This window comes from Aphidius gifuensis, linkage group LG3, assembly GCF_014905175.1.
Source record: "Aphidius gifuensis isolate YNYX2018 linkage group LG3, ASM1490517v1, whole genome shotgun sequence".
NCBI lineage: Eukaryota > Metazoa > Arthropoda > Insecta > Hymenoptera > Braconidae > Aphidius > Aphidius gifuensis.
Window position 1 is genome coordinate 25,876,565 of NC_057790.1, and position 19,443 is coordinate 25,896,007.

The following is a 19,443-nucleotide window of genomic DNA, read 5'->3' on the forward strand; positions in this document are numbered from 1 at the left end:
AGTAATTATTTATATAAATAAATAAATTAGTACAAGAAAAACAACAACAACAACAACGTCAAGCTGAGAAGCTAATAAATGGTACAGCAAATGATCATCAAAAATCATCTTTACACCCAACAACAACAACAACAACAACAACAATATTTGAGGCTCGTGTGACACCGAGTATCACATTACCAAGTGTTACAATAAGTCCACCACAACCAGTACGACCCAATCATCTTCCCATTACAAATCCATTACGTCCTCTTGATAATTGTCTTACCACATATCAACAACAATATAACAACAGTGACAACAACAACAGTGAAGACACGACTATAGGTCAGAGAAAAAAACAGACACGTATAACAGCTAGATGAATTTAATTAATAAATATTAATGATAATTAATAAAGATGATAAACAAGACTAATTAATAAATAACACATCAAGGCTTATTTATTTATTTATTTTTGGTTTAAATATCGCTTCAAGTTTCAAAAGGATTTAATAAAAAAAAATATGATAAAACAGTTAACATGATTAACCAGGTGTTAGGAAGCTGATGTTTGCTGCTGGCTATTTAACATTTATATAATCATTCTAGGTTGATCTTCTCTAATACTATATTGATACTTAAACATATGGCTAAAGTATTCGATATACAAATTGACACTTTAACACTTGTTATTATTTATTTATTTTATAATAATTTAATTTATATTTTTTAATTTTAGCTCCAGGCTCAAATACAACAGCAACAAATGGAGTAGTACTGAGACGACAAAAAAACAATCAGATAAGTAAGTAGTCATATTCATGTCAGTTTAATTATTTTAAATTATTTTTTTTTTTTTGTTTTATAAATAAAATATAATTAACTATTTTTTAATATATTTTTTTTTTTGTCTGTCAAGGTGATGAAGATCGTGCAACAAGGCGAGTGTCTTACCTCAAGGCAACTTGGGGCGAACGGATGCACGTTGATAGCGACCTAGAACTCAGTGATTCTGAACCAGTTAACCAGTCACTTCGAAGGTACAAATAAATTATATATTTAAAACAAAAAACATTCATTTTATATATAGGTTTTTTTTAAAAAAAAAATTATGGAGAGTTAATGAAAAAGAAAAATATCATGATGGGAAATAATTATTGCGGTTTGGTCGTTGTATAATATTTTTTGTTCATCATTATTGTTGATATATATATTATTTTTTCTGTTGTTAATCCAAGTCACTTTATCCGTATAATGTCGTTGAACCCAAAGGGGTGATATTCGAAAAAAAAAAAAAAAAATTGCCTTTCCATTTTCCCTACGTATAGCGTGCATCACGCAACAATTTTCAGGTATATTGGCAAAATGTGCATGATTCCAGTGCACACAGACGATGGAAACCACCACTATTTCCAAGTGACATAACTCCACTTCGTCGTATCTTTGAAGATGTTACACAGGCAGCTCATCTTCATCTCAATTATCATAATCGGTGAGGGGCAACCCAAAAACCTGAATTTATATACAAAAAAAAAAAACAAATATTAATGCTTGTCTTTCATTCGCAAGCCCATTTTGCCAAATTAAAAAAAAAAATAACAATTTAATAAATAACTTTATGTGATTGTTGTTTTTGTTGTCCGTTGTTTTGTCTGTCTTTTTTTAAAAAAAATAAATAATCTCAAGCTGAAATGATAATTGTATATATAATAAAATAAAAACAATCAAAATCAAAAGACAAGTAGCCGACGCCTTTGATAAATAATTTAAAAAGCGAAAGTTAAAATTTTTATTTTTTATAATTTATATTGCCTTGTTTTTTTTTTTAATTGTTTTTATTATTGTCTGTTGCAATTATTGCCTTGTTGTTAACCAATTAAAGAAGCAAATATTTTCAGTTCCGTGTTCGCCATCAACGTTCCATATCGTTAAATGCCTAAAACTTTCCCTCTCGTATATAATACAGTACTAAAATATATAATATAAAAATACACAACTCGGTCAATAAATTAACTAATGACATATATAATTATTACTTAACATTATTAATTAATTAATTATCCATTAATCCAAAGAGGCATCTTAACTAAAATTTGAATGATAAAAAAGTTGTTAGATTTTTATTATTTTTTTTAAATAAAATTAGTTAAATAATATTTAATTTATGAAAATTTTAAAAGAACTTTGATATTTTTTAAAAAAATATTTATTAGATTGTTGTGATGATATAAATACGCAGCTAAAAAATTTAAATTCCATCACGTTTAATACTCCCCTGCAACTAACACAACCTGTCACGTGTATGGCAATGAAAATAAATAAAATATTTATATAAAAAAAAAAAAAAGAAATGCATTTATGACCTCGTGAATGTGTTTATGTATATATGGGTATGTTTGAGATTGTAACGGTGCAAAAAATTATTATTAGCTAATTTAAATACCTGCAAATATATTTCCAAATAATTTTATTTAAAAAAAAATAATATAATTAAATTTTTTTTATTAATATAAATGTTTTTTTTGTTGACTGTTTAATTTTATTTTGCTAATAAAAGATGGTTTTTTTTTTTTTATTTATTATAATATTAATTATTAATTGTTAGTGATTGAATATTAATTTTATAATTTTTATTGTTTTAGTAGTATTTCAAGTCCTCATACTGCAAGTGGTAATTTGAAGGACATCGAACCAGTCGAACGAGAGGGATCTCTTCATGTCAAGTTTACAGTGCTAGATGGAAAGGTAAGAAAATAAAAATTATGAAAATAATTAATTTTAAAAATCAATCAACTTTATTTAGATATAAAAAAATTATTTTACTCAAATTTTATTGATAAAATTAAACGAAAAATAATTTTTTTAAATCGAAAAATTTGTCTAATTAATCATTGATTAAAAATTAAATATTGAAAAATAATTTTTACTTTAAATTTGATTAATAAAATTAACAAAAAAAAATAATTTTTTAAATTTACTATTTTCTATTTAACCAATCAAATATAATAATTGATATTTATTATTATTTCCAGCGATCAACTGATAGATCATGGAAACAAGTTTGGGGTGTATTACGAGGACCAATTTTATACTTTTATAAAGATCGTCACAGTCAGGTAAGCCATAATAATACCTCAACAAAAAAAAATATATATATATAAAATACTGAGTATGCTATTTCACGCTTTCTAATAATAACTAAGTGAACAAAAAATAAATAACAACAAAAAGAGAAGAATAAGAAGAACAAGAAAATTAAAATTAAAAAAAAAAATATTAAACTTACTGATAAAAATAGAGAGAGTATTTTTTTGTAAAAAATTTAATTAGTAAACAATTTCGGTAGCTAATAATACATCAAGTTTTTCAATGTGTTCAATAATAATAATTTAATTAACAAATGTACACGTAGTACATTACCAGGGTCACGTATTAAGCGCAACTAAATTAACGACAAAATATTGATAAATAAAATTGGATAAACGAACGTTATTAATATCTGTATGTATAGTTTATTGTAATTTTTAATTAATTCTGAGGGACGTGTCATATTCAAAGTGTATTGAGCACGTCTTCGATGACCATATAAAAAATTAACAGACAATTTCCGATTCTCATTTTGTGTATACTTTTAATTTTCATTTAATTTTTTTCAATTATTTACGTTGGCGTAATCATTGCGAAAAAAAGCAGCTAATAATTAATTAGAAAAAAAAATTGAAGCAACGGAACTTTTACTTTATATATATAATTTTTTTTATTTATTAATTATTATTTTTTTTTTTTAATTAAAATTATTCCCTATTTGGCAAACCGGGAACTAAGAATTTTCTTGATTAACTATAAAATAAAAAAAAAAATTTTTATTTTTTTTATATTTGTAATTTAATTTACAAGGAAATATCAATTTACTTTTCATTATCACGCATGATGATTTATCTTATCCAGTTAAATAATCAAAGTAAAATTTATTTTAAAATTTTTTTTATCTATTAATAATAATGCGTGACTTGAAACTTTTTTTATTTATTTATTTTTCAAATAAATAATATAATAAAATTTCTATATTTATTATGTGGTTGTAAATAATAAAATATATTATTTCAAGGTTTTTATTTAAATGATTGTTGATTTGTTGGTTGTGCAAAAATGAATATTATTATTAAATAATTTTATCGACAGGACGGTGGTGGTGGTGGTGGTGTTGCAAACCACAACCTAGACCAGATTTGATTTTAATGTCAATGATGCCGCGCAATACAATTGACATTTCATTTTAAAATTTCTATGTATTTTAAATAATTATTTGCATGTAAAAAAAAAAAAAATAAACAATAATTAAATTTAATATTTAAAAAGAAAAATAAATCAATAAAAATAACGGCAATAAATTATAAATTTACATTGAAATTTTACAAATATATTTATCGTTAAATCAAACATACACTGAGGTTCAATGATTTATCATACAAAAATATATGTTTAGTAATTGAAATAAAAAAACAAATCATCAACATTAGATGATAAATTTAAAACGAGTGTGTATTTAAAATGAGTGAAAGGTTCATCATTTTATTTATTTATTTGCAAACTGGTGGGGAATTGGCATATTCCAGGTGAAGGTGGGCTCATTCGCTTCTTCAAACTCTACTCATAAACAACATCTAGTCAAATATATTTATTATAATTATTAACATACGCGTATATTTCTAAACAATAAAAATAAATAATTTATAAAATAATGTTGGGGTCAAGTGATAGCAGTTCGTATTCTTGTATACCACTTCATTTTAGTACACATGGCTTGTTTGGTCGTCGTTTACGTAGATGGGGCTCAACGGGATCCTGGGTAAAAAAAAATAAAACAAAAAATAAAATAAAAATAAAGTGAAAGAAACTAATAAAAAAATAATTTACCTGGATTAATATGTGATGTGTTTATTTTTATTATTTAATTTTACATTTACAGAGCCCATCAGCAACAAGTGATGGTGATGCAGGACAAAATGTTGATGTAAGATGTTCACTGGTTGATGTTGCTGATGATTATACAAAAAGAAAACATGTTTTACGTGTTGCAAATCCAACAGCTGAAGTATTATTACAAACAGATGATGCAGCATCAATGGCACTTTGGTTACGATCACTTCATAAACATGCTGCTGCTGAAAAAATTACGGTATTTATTATTAAATTATTAAGCTCGAAATAATGATATTAAAATTATATTCATATAAACTTTCGAAAGACAATAAGACTATCATATTTGGAGTGAAATTTTTCATCTCATTGTCAAATCGAGTCAAGGTATTTTGTTGGTTTAAAAATATAAAAATAATTGAATATAAACAAGCCAACAGTATATACAATAATCATAATAATATTAAAATTAATGTTAATATTTTTTTAATTGTATTTAAATATACAGGATGTTAATTCAAGTACATCAAAACAACAAGCAGTACCACAAACACCAGGACCAACAACAACACCAAATTCTGGACAAATTGTACAACGTTTAAGTCCATTACCAAGTCACAAAGGAATACGTAAATTAACATCATTTAGAAATCGTTCACCAACTGGACAATCACCAGTTAATAAAACACGTAAACCAAGTCAAACAGTTGAACCACTTGCATCACCAAAATCAAAAACATGGAAAGGACGTGTTGCTAAACAATTAAGACGTATGCATGGACAAGCTGGTTCACCATCATCACCAACTGCTCAATTACCACCTGAAGGTGCAACATTTAAAGTTCCATTAGAACTTTGTCCAATGGTAAATTGTTTATTTTGTTTTTTTTTTTTTTTTTGCTGAACTTTTTCATTATTATGCTCGATAAAATTATTAATATTTATTGATTTTTATTTTTAGTCATCATTTTCTGAATTTATACCACTTATTGTTGAAATGTGTACGAGTATTGTTGAAGCAAGAGGATTAGAAGTTATTGGTATATACAGAGTGCCTGGTAATACTGCTGCAATTTCACAATTAACTGAAAGTGTTAACAAAGGATTTGAAAATATAAATTTACAGGTAATTTATATTTTTATCAAGTTGTAAATTAAATGTAATATTAAATAATATAGTTGATGATTTATTTATTTATTTATTTATTTATTTATTTATTTAGGATCCAAGATGGAGTGATGTTAATGTAATATCATCATTGCTTAAATCATTTTTCCGTCAATTACCTGATTCTTTATTGACTGCCGATTTATATCCAATGTTTATTGATGCTGATAAAATTGAAGATCCACAAAGAAGAATGTCAACAATAAGAAAATTATTACGTGATTTACCAGAATATCATTTTGAAACATTAAAACATTTAATGTGTCATTTAAAAAAAGTTGTTGAACACAGTGAAATTAATAAAATGGAAGCTAAAAATTTAGCAATTGTATTTGGACCAACACTTGTTAGAGCAAGTGGATCAAGAGATAATATGGTTACAATGGTTACTGATATGAGTCATCAGTGTAGAATTGTCGAAAGCTTATTGAACAATGTACGTAATATAATTTTTATATATATTTAATTTATTTTAAATTAATTTCGTAATATATTTACAGGTCGATTGGTTCTTCTGCGAAGAAGACTTAGACGACTTGAGCAGATTAAGTGTTAACCTTAGTCTACCAGCAGATGGTAGTGAAAATGAAACATCAAATACAAATCACAATTTATTACTAAACAACATTCAAAAAGTTGAAGGTATTTATTTTTATTTTTAATTAATGTTTTATGTTTAGATAATAATTTAAATTTCAAGAAAATATTCCTCAGTAGATTTTGAATTTATTGTTAGTTAGTTGAAAATTTTATAGCACAAGTGCTTTTTATTATTTCATAAATATCATTATTACCTCACGAAAATATTATTTATATTCATCATTTAGAAAAAAAAAAAAAATCGTAGAATCATAAATTTATTATATTTAATTTGCTTGCTTGTTTGTTTTTGTTGTATTTATTATTCACCCCCTCACAGGCATGCGTGAAATGGTATCAGCTAAGGATATTGTATCATCAATAATATCCGCAGCAAACAGAAAAATTCAAAGGAGAAGAAAAGGACCAGAAGAACACGAGGGTGATGATCATGAAGATGACAAGGTTAATAACTCTATTATTTTTTTATATTTAAAAAAATATTTATTCTAATTTATGTGTATATTTACAGTCTAAAATAAAGCAAGATGCTGAAACACTTGTACGCCAAAGTATGGCTCTAAATGAGCGTCAATGTAGTGTCAGTGAAATAGTTTTGATGCATGAAATTAAAAGTCAGCCAAATAATACAAGTGAACGTAATGATTGTGGTCAAACAATGCCAGCAACAACCACAACAGCAACAACAACAGTAACAAATAGTCCAAAGTATTCTAATAATTCACAACAACAATACCCAACAGTATCATCATCAAGTATTGATTCACCAAGATTATCATCATCAGATAATTGTTGTACTGGTAGTCTTGATACAGTATCAACATTATCAAATTTATCAAGTGATACTAAACAAAGTGGTAATGATGAAGTTGCTATTCGTACATATGCTGGTCTATCAGCAACAACACAAGAAAGAATACGTAGATTTGAACAAGAAACAAAAGCAATGTTACAACGTGATCAACACAGACAAAAACGTGAAGCTGAAAAACGTGATGAAGAAAGAAAAAGAATCGAAATGGAATGGCAAAATGCTAAACGTGAAATGGAAAATGATGATATTTATGATGGTATTTGTATGGATAATAATAATATTGATAATTCATCGTCATATTTAACTGATCGTATGAGTAATTTAAGTGACAGAATATTTGAACGTAATTGTGGTAATGATAGTGGTAATGATAGACACAGATCGAAATCAACAACAAGATTAACACCAATGTCAATTGCATTACAACAACAACAACAACAATCACCATCATCAACAACATCATCAGCAACTGCAACACAAAAAGCACATGCAACATCACAATTAAGTTGTATTATTGGTGATAAAATAAACAATGGTGTTATTAAGAAATTTAAAATTGACAAAGAAGTAAGTTTCGATAAATATACATTTCATTTTTATTTATATATTTTATTTATCCTTGTTTTATTTTATTTTTTTACGTTAGCCTTCTATGGAATCATTAGCACCAACTCGTTATGGCAGTTTGGATTCATTACATGAAGTTCATACATCACCATCACCATCACATCAAACCCGTGGAATACCTGGTGACATTTCCGATGATGGTCAGTACAATTATTTTTATATAAATCATCTAGCTTTTCTGTTTTATGATAAATTAATTTTTACAAGTATCATCATTATTAAAAATAATAATATGATTATTATTTTTATTGTTATTGTTGTGTATACTTGTCCTCAGTAATTATATTTTTTTTTTCTTAAATTCTTTGTTGAATTTTTTTACCCTTAATTTGGGAGAGAAAAAAATTAAAACCCAATGATTTATTTATAATACATGTGTATATATTGTTGGTATTTATTTTTTAATAATTTATTCTTTGATAATTGCTTCTGACGGTGAGTTCAGCCGGATCGTGTTTCCTTCATTGGACACAGAAGATTTTAACAATTAACAGAAAGCTTGTTAGGTATCCCCTTATAAATTATTTTTTTTATATATATTTAAAAATCAATAGTTTATAAAATTCATTCATTGAGATTTTGTTTATTTATTTTTAAATCACAAGTTACATTGAAATAAGCATGGCAATTGACATCATCATGCTTTTGTTATGATAAAAAAAATGATAATTATTAGAAGAAAAAAAAATTCATAGAAATATTAAAATTGAATATTTTAAATAATAATAATTCCATTTCAGTTTTTTTCTTGCATTTCGAAATATTTGATTAAAATCATTCAACATTATTAGCACGCTATAATTTTTTTTATATGAAAAATAGAAAGTCAATTCAACTATGATTTAGAGAAAAAAATGATATATTATTCGATTGAATAAAATGATAGTAAATTTAATTTTTATAACTCGAAATGAGATTAGATGAAAATGATATTATATCTCTTTAGGTTTAGATGTTTTTTTTTTTTCGATCAACAAATAGTCAATCAGCTTGCCAACACTGTCACCACAATATTTGCACACTAATAATTATTTGTGATTATTTTGTTTAAATATAACAATTATTTTAACACGTTTTATCACATTTTACATGAAAATTATTTTTTTTTTTTTAATTATATATTCATCAAAAAAAGGAAAATAAATTTTATAAATTTATTTTTCTATTATTATCATGAAATAATCATCATTATGTTTTCTAAAAGACCAAAATAAAATCATTATTTTTTTGCCTGGCTTTGCCTGTTCACTGCCTGCTGCGTTCTCAAAAAAATTATCAAGCAAAAATAAAAATAATTATTAACTTTTATTTGCAATTTAAAAATATTCTGCTTTTTCAAAAAAAAAAAAAAAGCTGTGTTTGCCTTGTGTTAATGTGTTGTTGTTTAATAAATTAATTTAATTTAATTTTTTATAAATAAAATTAATCGTTTTATTTGAAAGATTTTTAAATAATAATTTATAAAAAATAAAAAATAGAAAATTAAATAAAAAAATAATAACAAAAACAAAAAAAAAGGAAAAAAAAAAACAAAAAATTATGAACGCATAGGCACACAGCAACACCGGGTTTTTGGTGGTACATATCGACCCATCTACACGGTTCTCCAGGTTCCAGTTGTTCCACCACGAAGACACCGGCCTCACAATCACCCAAACCACCCTCTATCGTCACCACCGACTACCCTACTACTACCACAACCATCACAACCACCTCTTCTTCTACAGCAGCATCATCCTCATCAACAAAATCATCGTCAAATGACAACCACGAGCAAGATGTATCAGGGTCTGGTCTCGGGGCCGGGACGCCCACCTCCAAGACTATAAACAAATTCCTCAGAGGTAAATCGGACCTCCGGAATAAAAGCCAAATTTAAAAAATTAAAAAACACAATTTTAGAAATTTCAATTTAAATTCATTTCATATTTTTATCACTTAAAATATTTATCAGTGATTTTTTTTTTTATTTTACTCTTGAATGAATTTTTTTTTTTTAAAAAGTTTTTTATTCAGTGTCCGATTATTTATCAAGCTGATTGTCAACAGAATGGCTTTTTTTTTTTTAATTTAATTTTTTTTCTTTTGTCCAATTGTGAGTTTTAATTTTTTTTTCTGCTTGAATTTATTATTTTATTTTTATTTCCCAGCATCAGTAATAATTACCTGATTATTTTTCTAGCTAATTTTTTGTTGATTTATTTTCATTTTAAAAATACTCGTTGCATGATTTATTTAATTATTTTTTTCTCAAATTAATTTAATTGATTATTTATATTTTTAAATGAAAAAAAAAATATATAAATAAATAATCAATGCACAATCTTGCAACTTCACAAAACCATTGAAAAAATAAATTTAAAACCGAGCTTTTTACACACTTCGTTGTTTATCCAAAATCTTTTGAATGTTTTAATTATTTTTTTACAAACAAAAAAACCAAACGACCAACATATATTTTTGATATGCAGAGTGCTTTTATTGTTTTTATTATTTGTTTATCAACTGTTTTTTATTTTACAGCAATAAATTTTAACAACAATAAATATATTTACACAAATGACATTTATTATTTAATCATTTGTCGTTAATTATTTATTATTTATTTATGTGTGTGTGTGAGAGTGTATTGAATAATAAAAAAATCTAAATCAATTATTGTTTTAGATGATAATAATGATAAAACATATTTATTAAATTATTAATATAAATATTTTTTTACAGGAAGCGATCTATTGACCAGTTTAACATCGACATTCGATCGCAAATGGAAATCACTTGTTAATCCATCAAGTATACTGTTGAATAATACAAATGTATTTAATGAAAAAAAAGATATTAATGATGACACTGATAGCAAAAAAACAATATGTACAGCTGAAGTATTTCGTGATCCAAGTTTACACAGATCAGTTGGTGAAATGTCACATCAAAATCGAAAGAGAAATGTAAGTTTTTCGTTAATAATATTTATTAAATCAATCTTAATCATATTAAGCATATTAATATATTAATTTTTATAATTTTAGGACTCATTGGATAAAGAAAATCAATCACCAGTCACAAAATGTACAGATAAATTAATATCGAAATTAAAGACAACACCTGACAATGATCTTATGTCACGTCATAATAATATTATCGAAATAAATACAACAGCAACTGATTCATCAGATGGTGGTTCAATACTTGATGCAACTGAAAAAGATGAAAATTCAAAAATACCAGAAAAACATATTAACAATAATCAAGATGATCATACAACAAATAAACCATCAATATCAAATGATAAAAAACAAACAACAAATAATAATAATAATGATAGAAAAATACCAGATATATCATATACAAATAAATTAAAAAAATTTGAAAGTTTAAGTGAAGCAACAAATGAAACACGTTCACGTTTAAAAAGATCTGAATCATTAAATAAACGTACTGAAATAAATTCATCAAAATTAAAAAGATCAGAAAGTTTAAATAAACATTCTGATCGTTTAGTTGTATCACCAACAAATAGTAAATTGAAACGTTCTGAATCATTAAGTAAAAATGAAAAAACCGAATGTAATATTAGTAAACGTAGACAAACAGTTAGAAAAGATAATTCAACAAAATTAAAAAGAAAAAATGGTATGCCTGAACGTTCAATAAAACGTCGTCATACTGTTGGTGGTACAAAAGATTTTGATAAAGTACATTGGCTTGATAATAAATTACAATCAGATAATCATATTGTTATTAAAAATGATGATGATAATAATATTATTATTAAACCTAAAAAAAGTCAGTTACGAACAAGTTCACCTGATTTAAGTAGTAATCGTGTTAATGTTAATAGTGATGCTAGTTTTCTTATTGAAGTTAGTTTTCGTGGTCCTAGTAATGTTGTATTTAATGTTACAAATACAAGACCACAATCATTGCCTGATGCTAATTTAGCATCAAAAAATTTTAAAGTACCACTTGAAAGTCATGTTTAAATTATTAATTACATCAATCAATTTTTATCAATACAATATTATTTCATTTAACAAATGAAACACTATAATTTCGAAAATATTTTTTTTTTTTTTTGCTAATCATCAATCATATCAAATTTTTAATTGAAAAATAATAATAATAGAAATATCATTAATATATAAATTTATAAAAGAAGAAATCATGGTCAAAATATATATATTTTTTTTTTAATTAAAATCATCAACTAAATGAAAATATTATTAATATTTTTACTTGTAAATTTTGTGATTTTATAATTTTCATTTTTTTAATTAATTATTTTTCTTTTTGTTTATTGTCTATTAATAATTTATAGATATTTTTTTTTTTTTGTATATTTTATTCAATTTTAATGATATTTTAAGCTGTCGTTTAATTATTTTTTTTTTTAATTATAAAAATACACACAAAGTGATTAAATGTTGAAGAAGAAAAATATAATAATTGATAATTGTTTTTTTATTTTTATTGTGTAAATAAATGCCCGAGAGAAAAAAGAAGAGAGTTTTTCCAATGGCTCTTTAGTTTCTTTTTTAGCTTTTTAAGTTGATTTTTACCTGGATGATTAATACAAACAAAATGATGTGATAAATTCATGACGCGTCTTGATGTGCGTAAATTTATTATTTTAATAATAAAAAAAAATATAATTAAATGTGATATGATGCTGTTGATTATTATTTTTTTTTTTTATAGCATTATATCTATTTTCAGTTTATAAAAAATATTATATCCTAACTGTAATAATTAATTTTAATCATGAATTTTCAACAAAAAAAAAAAACAAAAATTAAAATAATTTGATGAAACAAAAAACAAATTATGTATTTGAAAATTTATTGTCTAGATAATATTGATAATGATATTTAAAAATAAATAAAATATCAATTTATCTTGCCAAATTTTATTAAGTAAATATTAATATTACAAAATCAATTTATACCCTAGATAAAAAACAAATTTAATGTTAAACTATTATTTTATTATTATTACTATGAAGAAGATAAAAAAAACAAAAAACATGTAAATAATTAAATAAAAGTCCAATTATGATTTGATTGAAAAAAAAAAAAAAATGAATAAATATTTATTTTTTAATTATTAATCAGTGATTGTGATTGTGTATTATTTATTAATTTCATCATGAAGATGTTTGTTAATTAAATTATGTAAAATAATGGACGATAAAAAACAAAAAAAATAATAATAATATTGAATTTGTAAATAAAAATATATTGCGATAATAATTATTCATTGTTTTATATTTTATTTTGGTAAATGAAAATTATGCAGCTCAAAATAGTCGAAAGATTTAAATTCAAATTTATAAATCATTTTGAGCGGGATAATGAAGAAAACTTTTTTATCCTCAAAAAAAAATTAATTAAAAATATTTAATTTTTATGATGAAAAATTATATATTGTTTATAATTTATTTATAAATAATAACATTGTTTAATTAATAACTTATTTTTTTTCTAAATTTTAAAGTTGAATTATTTGTTAATTTTTTATTTTTCATCTTTTTTTCTTTGTTGTTTATGTTTAGCACGTTGACCGGATGTTTTTGTTTATATTTTTATTTTTTTTTCTTTACTGGGTCACACGGGGTTGTCGTCTATTGGGACTAGGTTTCGACGAACTGTACCGATCAGTCCCGATTTACATAATAGCCGTTGGTTTTTTATGGTTTTTTATTTTTTTTTCCAGTCAATTTTGGACCACTGATTAATCATGTTGTAAAATTTATAGGAAATCAATTACACTTATATTGTTGTTACATTTATAATAAAAAATGTAAGTATTTTATTATTAATTATTATAACAACAATAACAAATATAATTTTTTTTTAAAATAATTAAAATAAAAAATAAATCACACAAAAGATTTTATTTGAGAAGAAAAATCATTCCAATTATTATTTATTCATGTTGTTTAATTAATTATAATTATTTTTATTGTTAAAAAAACATAATTTATTTATTTAAAAAACTTTTTTGTTTATAAAAAATTGGCTGTTAGTTTTTTTTTCTATTTTTTTTTTACTTGCGTCATAAATTTGTGATGAGAAGTTTTTCCTTTGTTTTAATGTCCATATGACTGACATATATTTATTAAAATTTTTCAAGTAAATAACAATAAACATTATTTATAGAGATAATTTTTGTTAATTAAATATTAATTTTTCAATTATTTTATGTACAGTTGAAGTTGGATCAGTGGGTCGTTCTACAACTTTGCCAAAATTTATTCTTGACAATTGTTTATCATTTTGCCATCAACATTTGATTCTATTCACAAGTGAAAAACAAAACGTAAGTGATTTTATTAATAATTATAAACAACAATAGTCTATTATAATTTTTAAATTAATTAAAATAAAATAATTATCACAGATTTCATTAAAAAAAAAAAAGACAAACTATTGCAATTATTTTTTTCATCCACTTGATATTCAATAATTAATAATAATTATTATCATTATTAAAAAAAACATAAACTATTTAATTAGAGACTTTTTTCTTTGTTGATAAACAATTGGGTGTTATTTGCTTTGTAATTTTATAATTTTAAATTGTGCCCTATCAAAATTTTTTAAACAAATAACAGTAAACATAATTTATAAATATAAATTTTGTTAATTGTTGAATTAAATACTAATTTTTAATATTAAAATTTTGTTTAGATTAACACCATGGATCCCATGGATTTTTTCAATGGTAAAACCATTGTCAAGAGGATAACTCTTCATGAGCCTGGAAGAAAACTGGTCAAGCCAGAAGGTATGGATGCTTTGGATCGTCGTTTAAAATTAAATCCAAACATGCACAGCTATGCTCCATCAGCTGGACCAGAAGGTACCAGTTATGCTGATGAATTTATAAAAAATGAAAATGAAAGATTGTACATGAAATCATTGACCCCACTTACAAAAGTGGCTAATGATCAAATGGATACAGTGTCATTGGTAACAAGTGCACTTGCTGATTCAGTTTTAAATGAAGATGTCGATAGATTAGTATCAACATACAGTTTTCGTCGTGGTCTCAGAGAAAAAAAAATGACAATATCATCAATAAAAGATGATATACTCAGTATGGTTAACACAAATCCAGTTGTTATAATACAAGGACCAACTGGTTGTGGTAAAACAACACAAGTACCACAATACATTTTGGAAAATAGTTTTAAAAAAAAACTAGCATGTAATATTGTTGTCACTCAACCCAGAAGAATTGCAGCAATAAGTATTGCTAAACGTGTTTGTGAAGAAAGAAATTGGGAACTTGGTGGTCTTGTTGGATATAAAGTTGGTTTAGCAAGTCACACATCACCTGATACACGTTTAACTTATTGCACTACAGGTGTACTACTTCATCGTTTAATTAAACAAAAAAATCTTAATGATTTTACACATATTATCATTGACGAAGTACATGAACGTGATCAAGATATGGATTTTTTACTTTTAATTGTTAGAAAATTTTTACGTACAAATTCACATTCAGTTAGAATAATATTAATGTCAGCAACAATAAATGTTGATAAATTTGCAAAATATTTTTCATTATATCTTGGTGAAAATTTAACACAAGCACCAATTATTGATGTTGTTAAAAGAAATATATATGATGTACATGATTTTTATCTTGAAGATTTAAGTGGTATTGCTGAACAGCCAGTAATTAATTATGATGAACCAACAATATCACCAAAAATGTATGTACTTTGTAAAAAATTAATATTAATGTTGGATGAAGCTGATTGTTCATCAACAATGAACAAACAAGACATAACAGATCGTCCAACTGTTCTTGTATTTTTACCTGGAATACATGAAATTGAAGAAATGCATAGTGCATTGTTAGAAGCAAATTATGAATCTTGGGAAATAGTTATACTACATTCATTGGTGACAAACAGTGAACAATCAAAAATATTTGAAGATGTTAATGAAGGTATACGTCGTGTTATATTATCAACAAATGTAGCTGAAAGTAGTTTAACTGTGCCAAATGTCAAGTATGTCATTGATTTTTGTTTGACAAAACAGCTAATAACAAATCCAGATACAAATTTTCAAGGTCTTGAATTAACATGGGCAAGTAAAGCTAATTGTCAACAACGTGCTGGACGTACTGGACGTGTTATGGCTGGTAGAGTTTATCGTTTAATACCAAGATCAATGTATAATCAAGAATTACCAGATGAAAATCCACCAGAAATATTACGTGCACCATTGACAAATGTATTTTTAAAAGCAAAAGTAATGAATATGGAAAAACCACATGCTTTACTTGCATTATCACTTGATCCACCTGATTTAAAAAATTTATGTAAAGCTGTATTGACATTAAAAGAAACTGGTGCATTATTAATAGCTGATAAAAATGATGATCCATTTGATGGTGAGATAACTGATCTTGGTAAAATAATGGCTGAGCTACCAGTTGATGTACATATTACAAAATTAATAATGCTTGGACATGTATTTAGTGTTTTACAAGATGCAATTGTCATGGGTGCAAGTATGTCTGTTAAAAATATGTTTAGTTCACATTTTCAAAAAAAAATATCATCACATAATGCCAAATTATACTGGGCACAAAATACTGGATCTGATGGAATTGCATTTAACAGTGCATATCGTGTATGGAGATCCAAAAAAGCAAATTTAAATATTAGAAATAATTCAGAAGAAATATCATGGGCAAGAAGAAATTATCTTGAAATACGTGTATTACGTGAAGTTGATGTATTGATACAAGAAATAACTGAAAGACTAGCAAGACTTGGTATCATTGAAACAGTAGGAGAAAATAAAGTCGTATGGACTGGTGATCGTAAAATATTTATACTTAAAGTTATAACAGCTGGTGCATTTTATCCACATTATTATTTAACTGAACCATTGCATGATGAAAAAAGTATGATTAAATTTATTGGTGGTTTAGATCCAACAAAAACAGTATATTTACATGGCTGGCAAAATGGACAACCTGGTATGTTATATGCTAAAAGAATACAAGAATTATTTAATAATTGTAAAGATTCAAAGACAAATAAAATTATTGTACAATTTGATAATTCATCACGTGTATTTGTACAATTTGGTAATGCAATTGCACAAGATCATGAATCATTAAATACAGTTAAAAATGATACAAAAAATAATGATATACCATTGGCTATTTATCAAGCAATTAAAATGAGAAAAGTATCAGATAAAAATATGATTGTACCAGTTATGGAACCAAATTCATCAATAAGACGTGCAAAAGAACTTGATATTGAAACAAAAATTTTTTATTTACCACAAGATGAACCACTTGTGTCATCTCGTTACATTGAAATACGTCCAAAATTACCATCACTTGATACTTTATGTATACCATTAAAAATTAAACATGTCATTAATCCAGGACATTTTTGGGCATCATTATCAGACATGGAAACAAATGAACGATATAAATTACTTGAAAATTATTTATCAACATTACCAGCTGATAATTTTATTAAATTTGATAGAGAACCATCAATTGGTAGTTTTGTACTTGGTCCATATAATATTAATGAAAATAAAAAAATATATCAACGTGGTTTATTACAACATATAACAAGAAATTCAACTAATAAAATAGCAACAGTATTTTTCATTGATTTTGGTACAATTCGTCATATACCAATTGATGATTTACGTCGTTTATCATCAACAAATAAAATTCGTAAAATACCAGCACTTGTATTTCAGTGTGTATTGACAAATGTCAAGCCATCATTGGCGAATAATGTCACTGGTGAATGGACTGATGAATCAAAACAAGTATTTAATAAACTAATAAAAAATAAAAATGATATTTATGGTAATGTTTATTCAGTTGTTGACAGTGTTGTATCAATAAATCTGGTTTATTCAGATAAAAGTGATGAAACAGTAAATGAATATTTATTGAAAAATAAATATGCTGAATATCGTGAAGAATCATTTTTATCAAAAAAAAATCATGAAATACGTCAAAAATATAAAGAATTATCATCAATTGAAAAATCAAATTATGAAGAAAAACAATATAATCAATTGTATCTTGCTGATACATATGTTGAGCCACCAAGTGTTGATGAATGTACAAGAACAATTAAATTACATGGTCCATATTCACCACTTGAAGTTAAACTTCATGATTTAACAAATGTTGGAATGGGAATGAAAGTTATTATACATGAAACTTCAGTTAATTCTGTATTACTTGATGGAGCAATTGATGAAACACAATCAAGATTAGTTGTTGCAGCAAATATTAGTCAAAGTTCAACGTCAAATTTATTGACACTTAGAAATACAACATTGATGCCAAGAATTCCTGGTCTTGTTGGTTTATTATCATTAATATTTGCACCAAAAATTGAGCTTCGAGCTAATGCACAAACGACAAGAAATATTGGTGTACTATGTGGTCTTGGATATAGTATCAATAATTCCCTTGAAAAATTGATTGTTTATCCTGAGCATGATATGTATATTGATTTTGATGTTGATATATCAACAAATGATTTGCAAAATATTAACAGATTAAGATACTGGATGAGTATGGGAATATTTACTGAATCAAATCCAGAAAATTCTGAAAGAGATATCAATGATCGTATGTTAAATATACAAAATAATGTTAAAAAATTTTGGACTGAAATTATTGATACAAAACGTGAACCAGTTAATCGTGAATATGATTTAAAACATTACAAATGGTGCAGATATAGTTCATCAAAGTTTATACAAGCTAGAGATTCAGATAAATTTAATAAAATTATATTTCCACTACATCGTGCACTTATACTTCGTCAACAAGATTTAAGTCGTGAAATATTGATGGCACATGTGGAAGAACTTAGAACTTTATCTGGACAAAAATCATCAACATTTGGCAGTAAATTGATTGAATGTAAATTATGTAATGAAGAAGTTTATGGAATCATGGAATTACGTAAACATATTTTTTCAGTTGATCATCGTGCACTTGAAAGTAAGCTTCGTGCACATTTTCAATAAATTCAAATCATTATTTTTTATTTTCTATTTTTTATTCAGTTTATTTTTTTTTTTCTTTTTTGATTTCAACTTGAAGTAATTATCTTGCTTTTTTGAGTTATTTTCTCTTTGTCTTAAACTAAAAATTAAACAAATGCTACTTGTCTCAATGAAGTTTATAATATTTTTCTCTTTTGTTTGTTGTAATAAAAAAATCATGAAAAATATACTTGACATTGAATTTATTTTGTCTTTAAAAATTTATATTTTATTTTATGAACATTATTATTTATTAATTACCT

General features: G+C 24.9%; 2 protein-coding genes across 14 annotated transcripts in view; both read left to right on the top strand.

Annotated features, from left to right (window-relative positions):
- LOC122853313 (rho GTPase-activating protein 21) overlaps positions 1–12,670 on the top strand; it is a 73,998-nt gene extending 61,328 nt beyond the window's left edge. For 3 of the 12 annotated variants that reach the window (XM_044153703.1, XM_044153700.1, XM_044153706.1), the window contains 16 exons: positions 31–327; positions 722–787; positions 902–1,022; positions 1,364–1,474; positions 2,625–2,727; positions 3,015–3,098; positions 4,952–5,161; positions 5,411–5,767; positions 5,864–6,028; positions 6,126–6,506; positions 6,571–6,712; positions 6,990–7,114; positions 7,182–8,051; positions 8,131–8,251; positions 10,836–11,059; positions 11,141–12,670. In XM_044153703.1, the coding sequence (XP_044009638.1) occupies positions 31–327; positions 722–787; positions 902–1,022; positions 1,364–1,474; positions 2,625–2,727; positions 3,015–3,098; positions 4,952–5,161; positions 5,411–5,767; positions 5,864–6,028; positions 6,126–6,506; positions 6,571–6,712; positions 6,990–7,114; positions 7,182–8,051; positions 8,131–8,251; positions 10,836–11,059; positions 11,141–12,094 (4,331 nt within the window). In that variant the 3' untranslated portion in view covers positions 12,095–12,670. Of the gene's footprint in view, positions 1–30; positions 328–721; positions 788–901; positions 1,023–1,363; positions 1,475–2,624; positions 2,728–3,014; positions 3,099–4,951; positions 5,162–5,410; positions 5,768–5,863; positions 6,029–6,125; positions 6,507–6,570; positions 6,713–6,989; positions 7,115–7,181; positions 8,052–8,130; positions 8,252–9,662; positions 9,956–10,835; positions 11,060–11,140 lie in introns of those variants that run through there. The other 9 variants (XM_044153707.1, XM_044153708.1, XM_044153709.1 and 6 more) reach the window with 7 other exon arrangements.
- A 1,097-nt stretch (positions 12,671–13,767) lies between these two features.
- LOC122853315 (probable ATP-dependent RNA helicase spindle-E) lies at positions 13,768–19,179 on the top strand. Of its 2 annotated transcripts, XM_044153713.1 has the most exons (3): positions 13,768–13,910; positions 14,320–14,429; positions 14,801–19,179. In XM_044153713.1, exon 3 carries the CDS (start codon positions 14,810–14,812, stop codon positions 19,160–19,162), a length of 4,353 nt encoding a protein of 1,450 aa, XP_044009648.1. In that variant the 5' UTR covers positions 13,768–13,910; positions 14,320–14,429; positions 14,801–14,809; the 3' UTR covers positions 19,163–19,179. The 2 variants fall into 2 exon arrangements, with proteins under 2 accessions (XP_044009648.1, XP_044009649.1); XM_044153714.1 differs by lacking the exon at positions 13,768–13,910 and having other exon boundaries at positions 14,221–14,429.
- The last annotated feature ends 264 nt before the right edge of the window (positions 19,180–19,443 follow it).

Excerpts from the sequence above, each read along its gene's own strand:
- LOC122853315 (XM_044153713.1), top strand. The coding sequence starts at position 14,810 with ATGGATCCCATGGATTTTTTCAATGGTAAAACCATTGTCAAGAGGATA.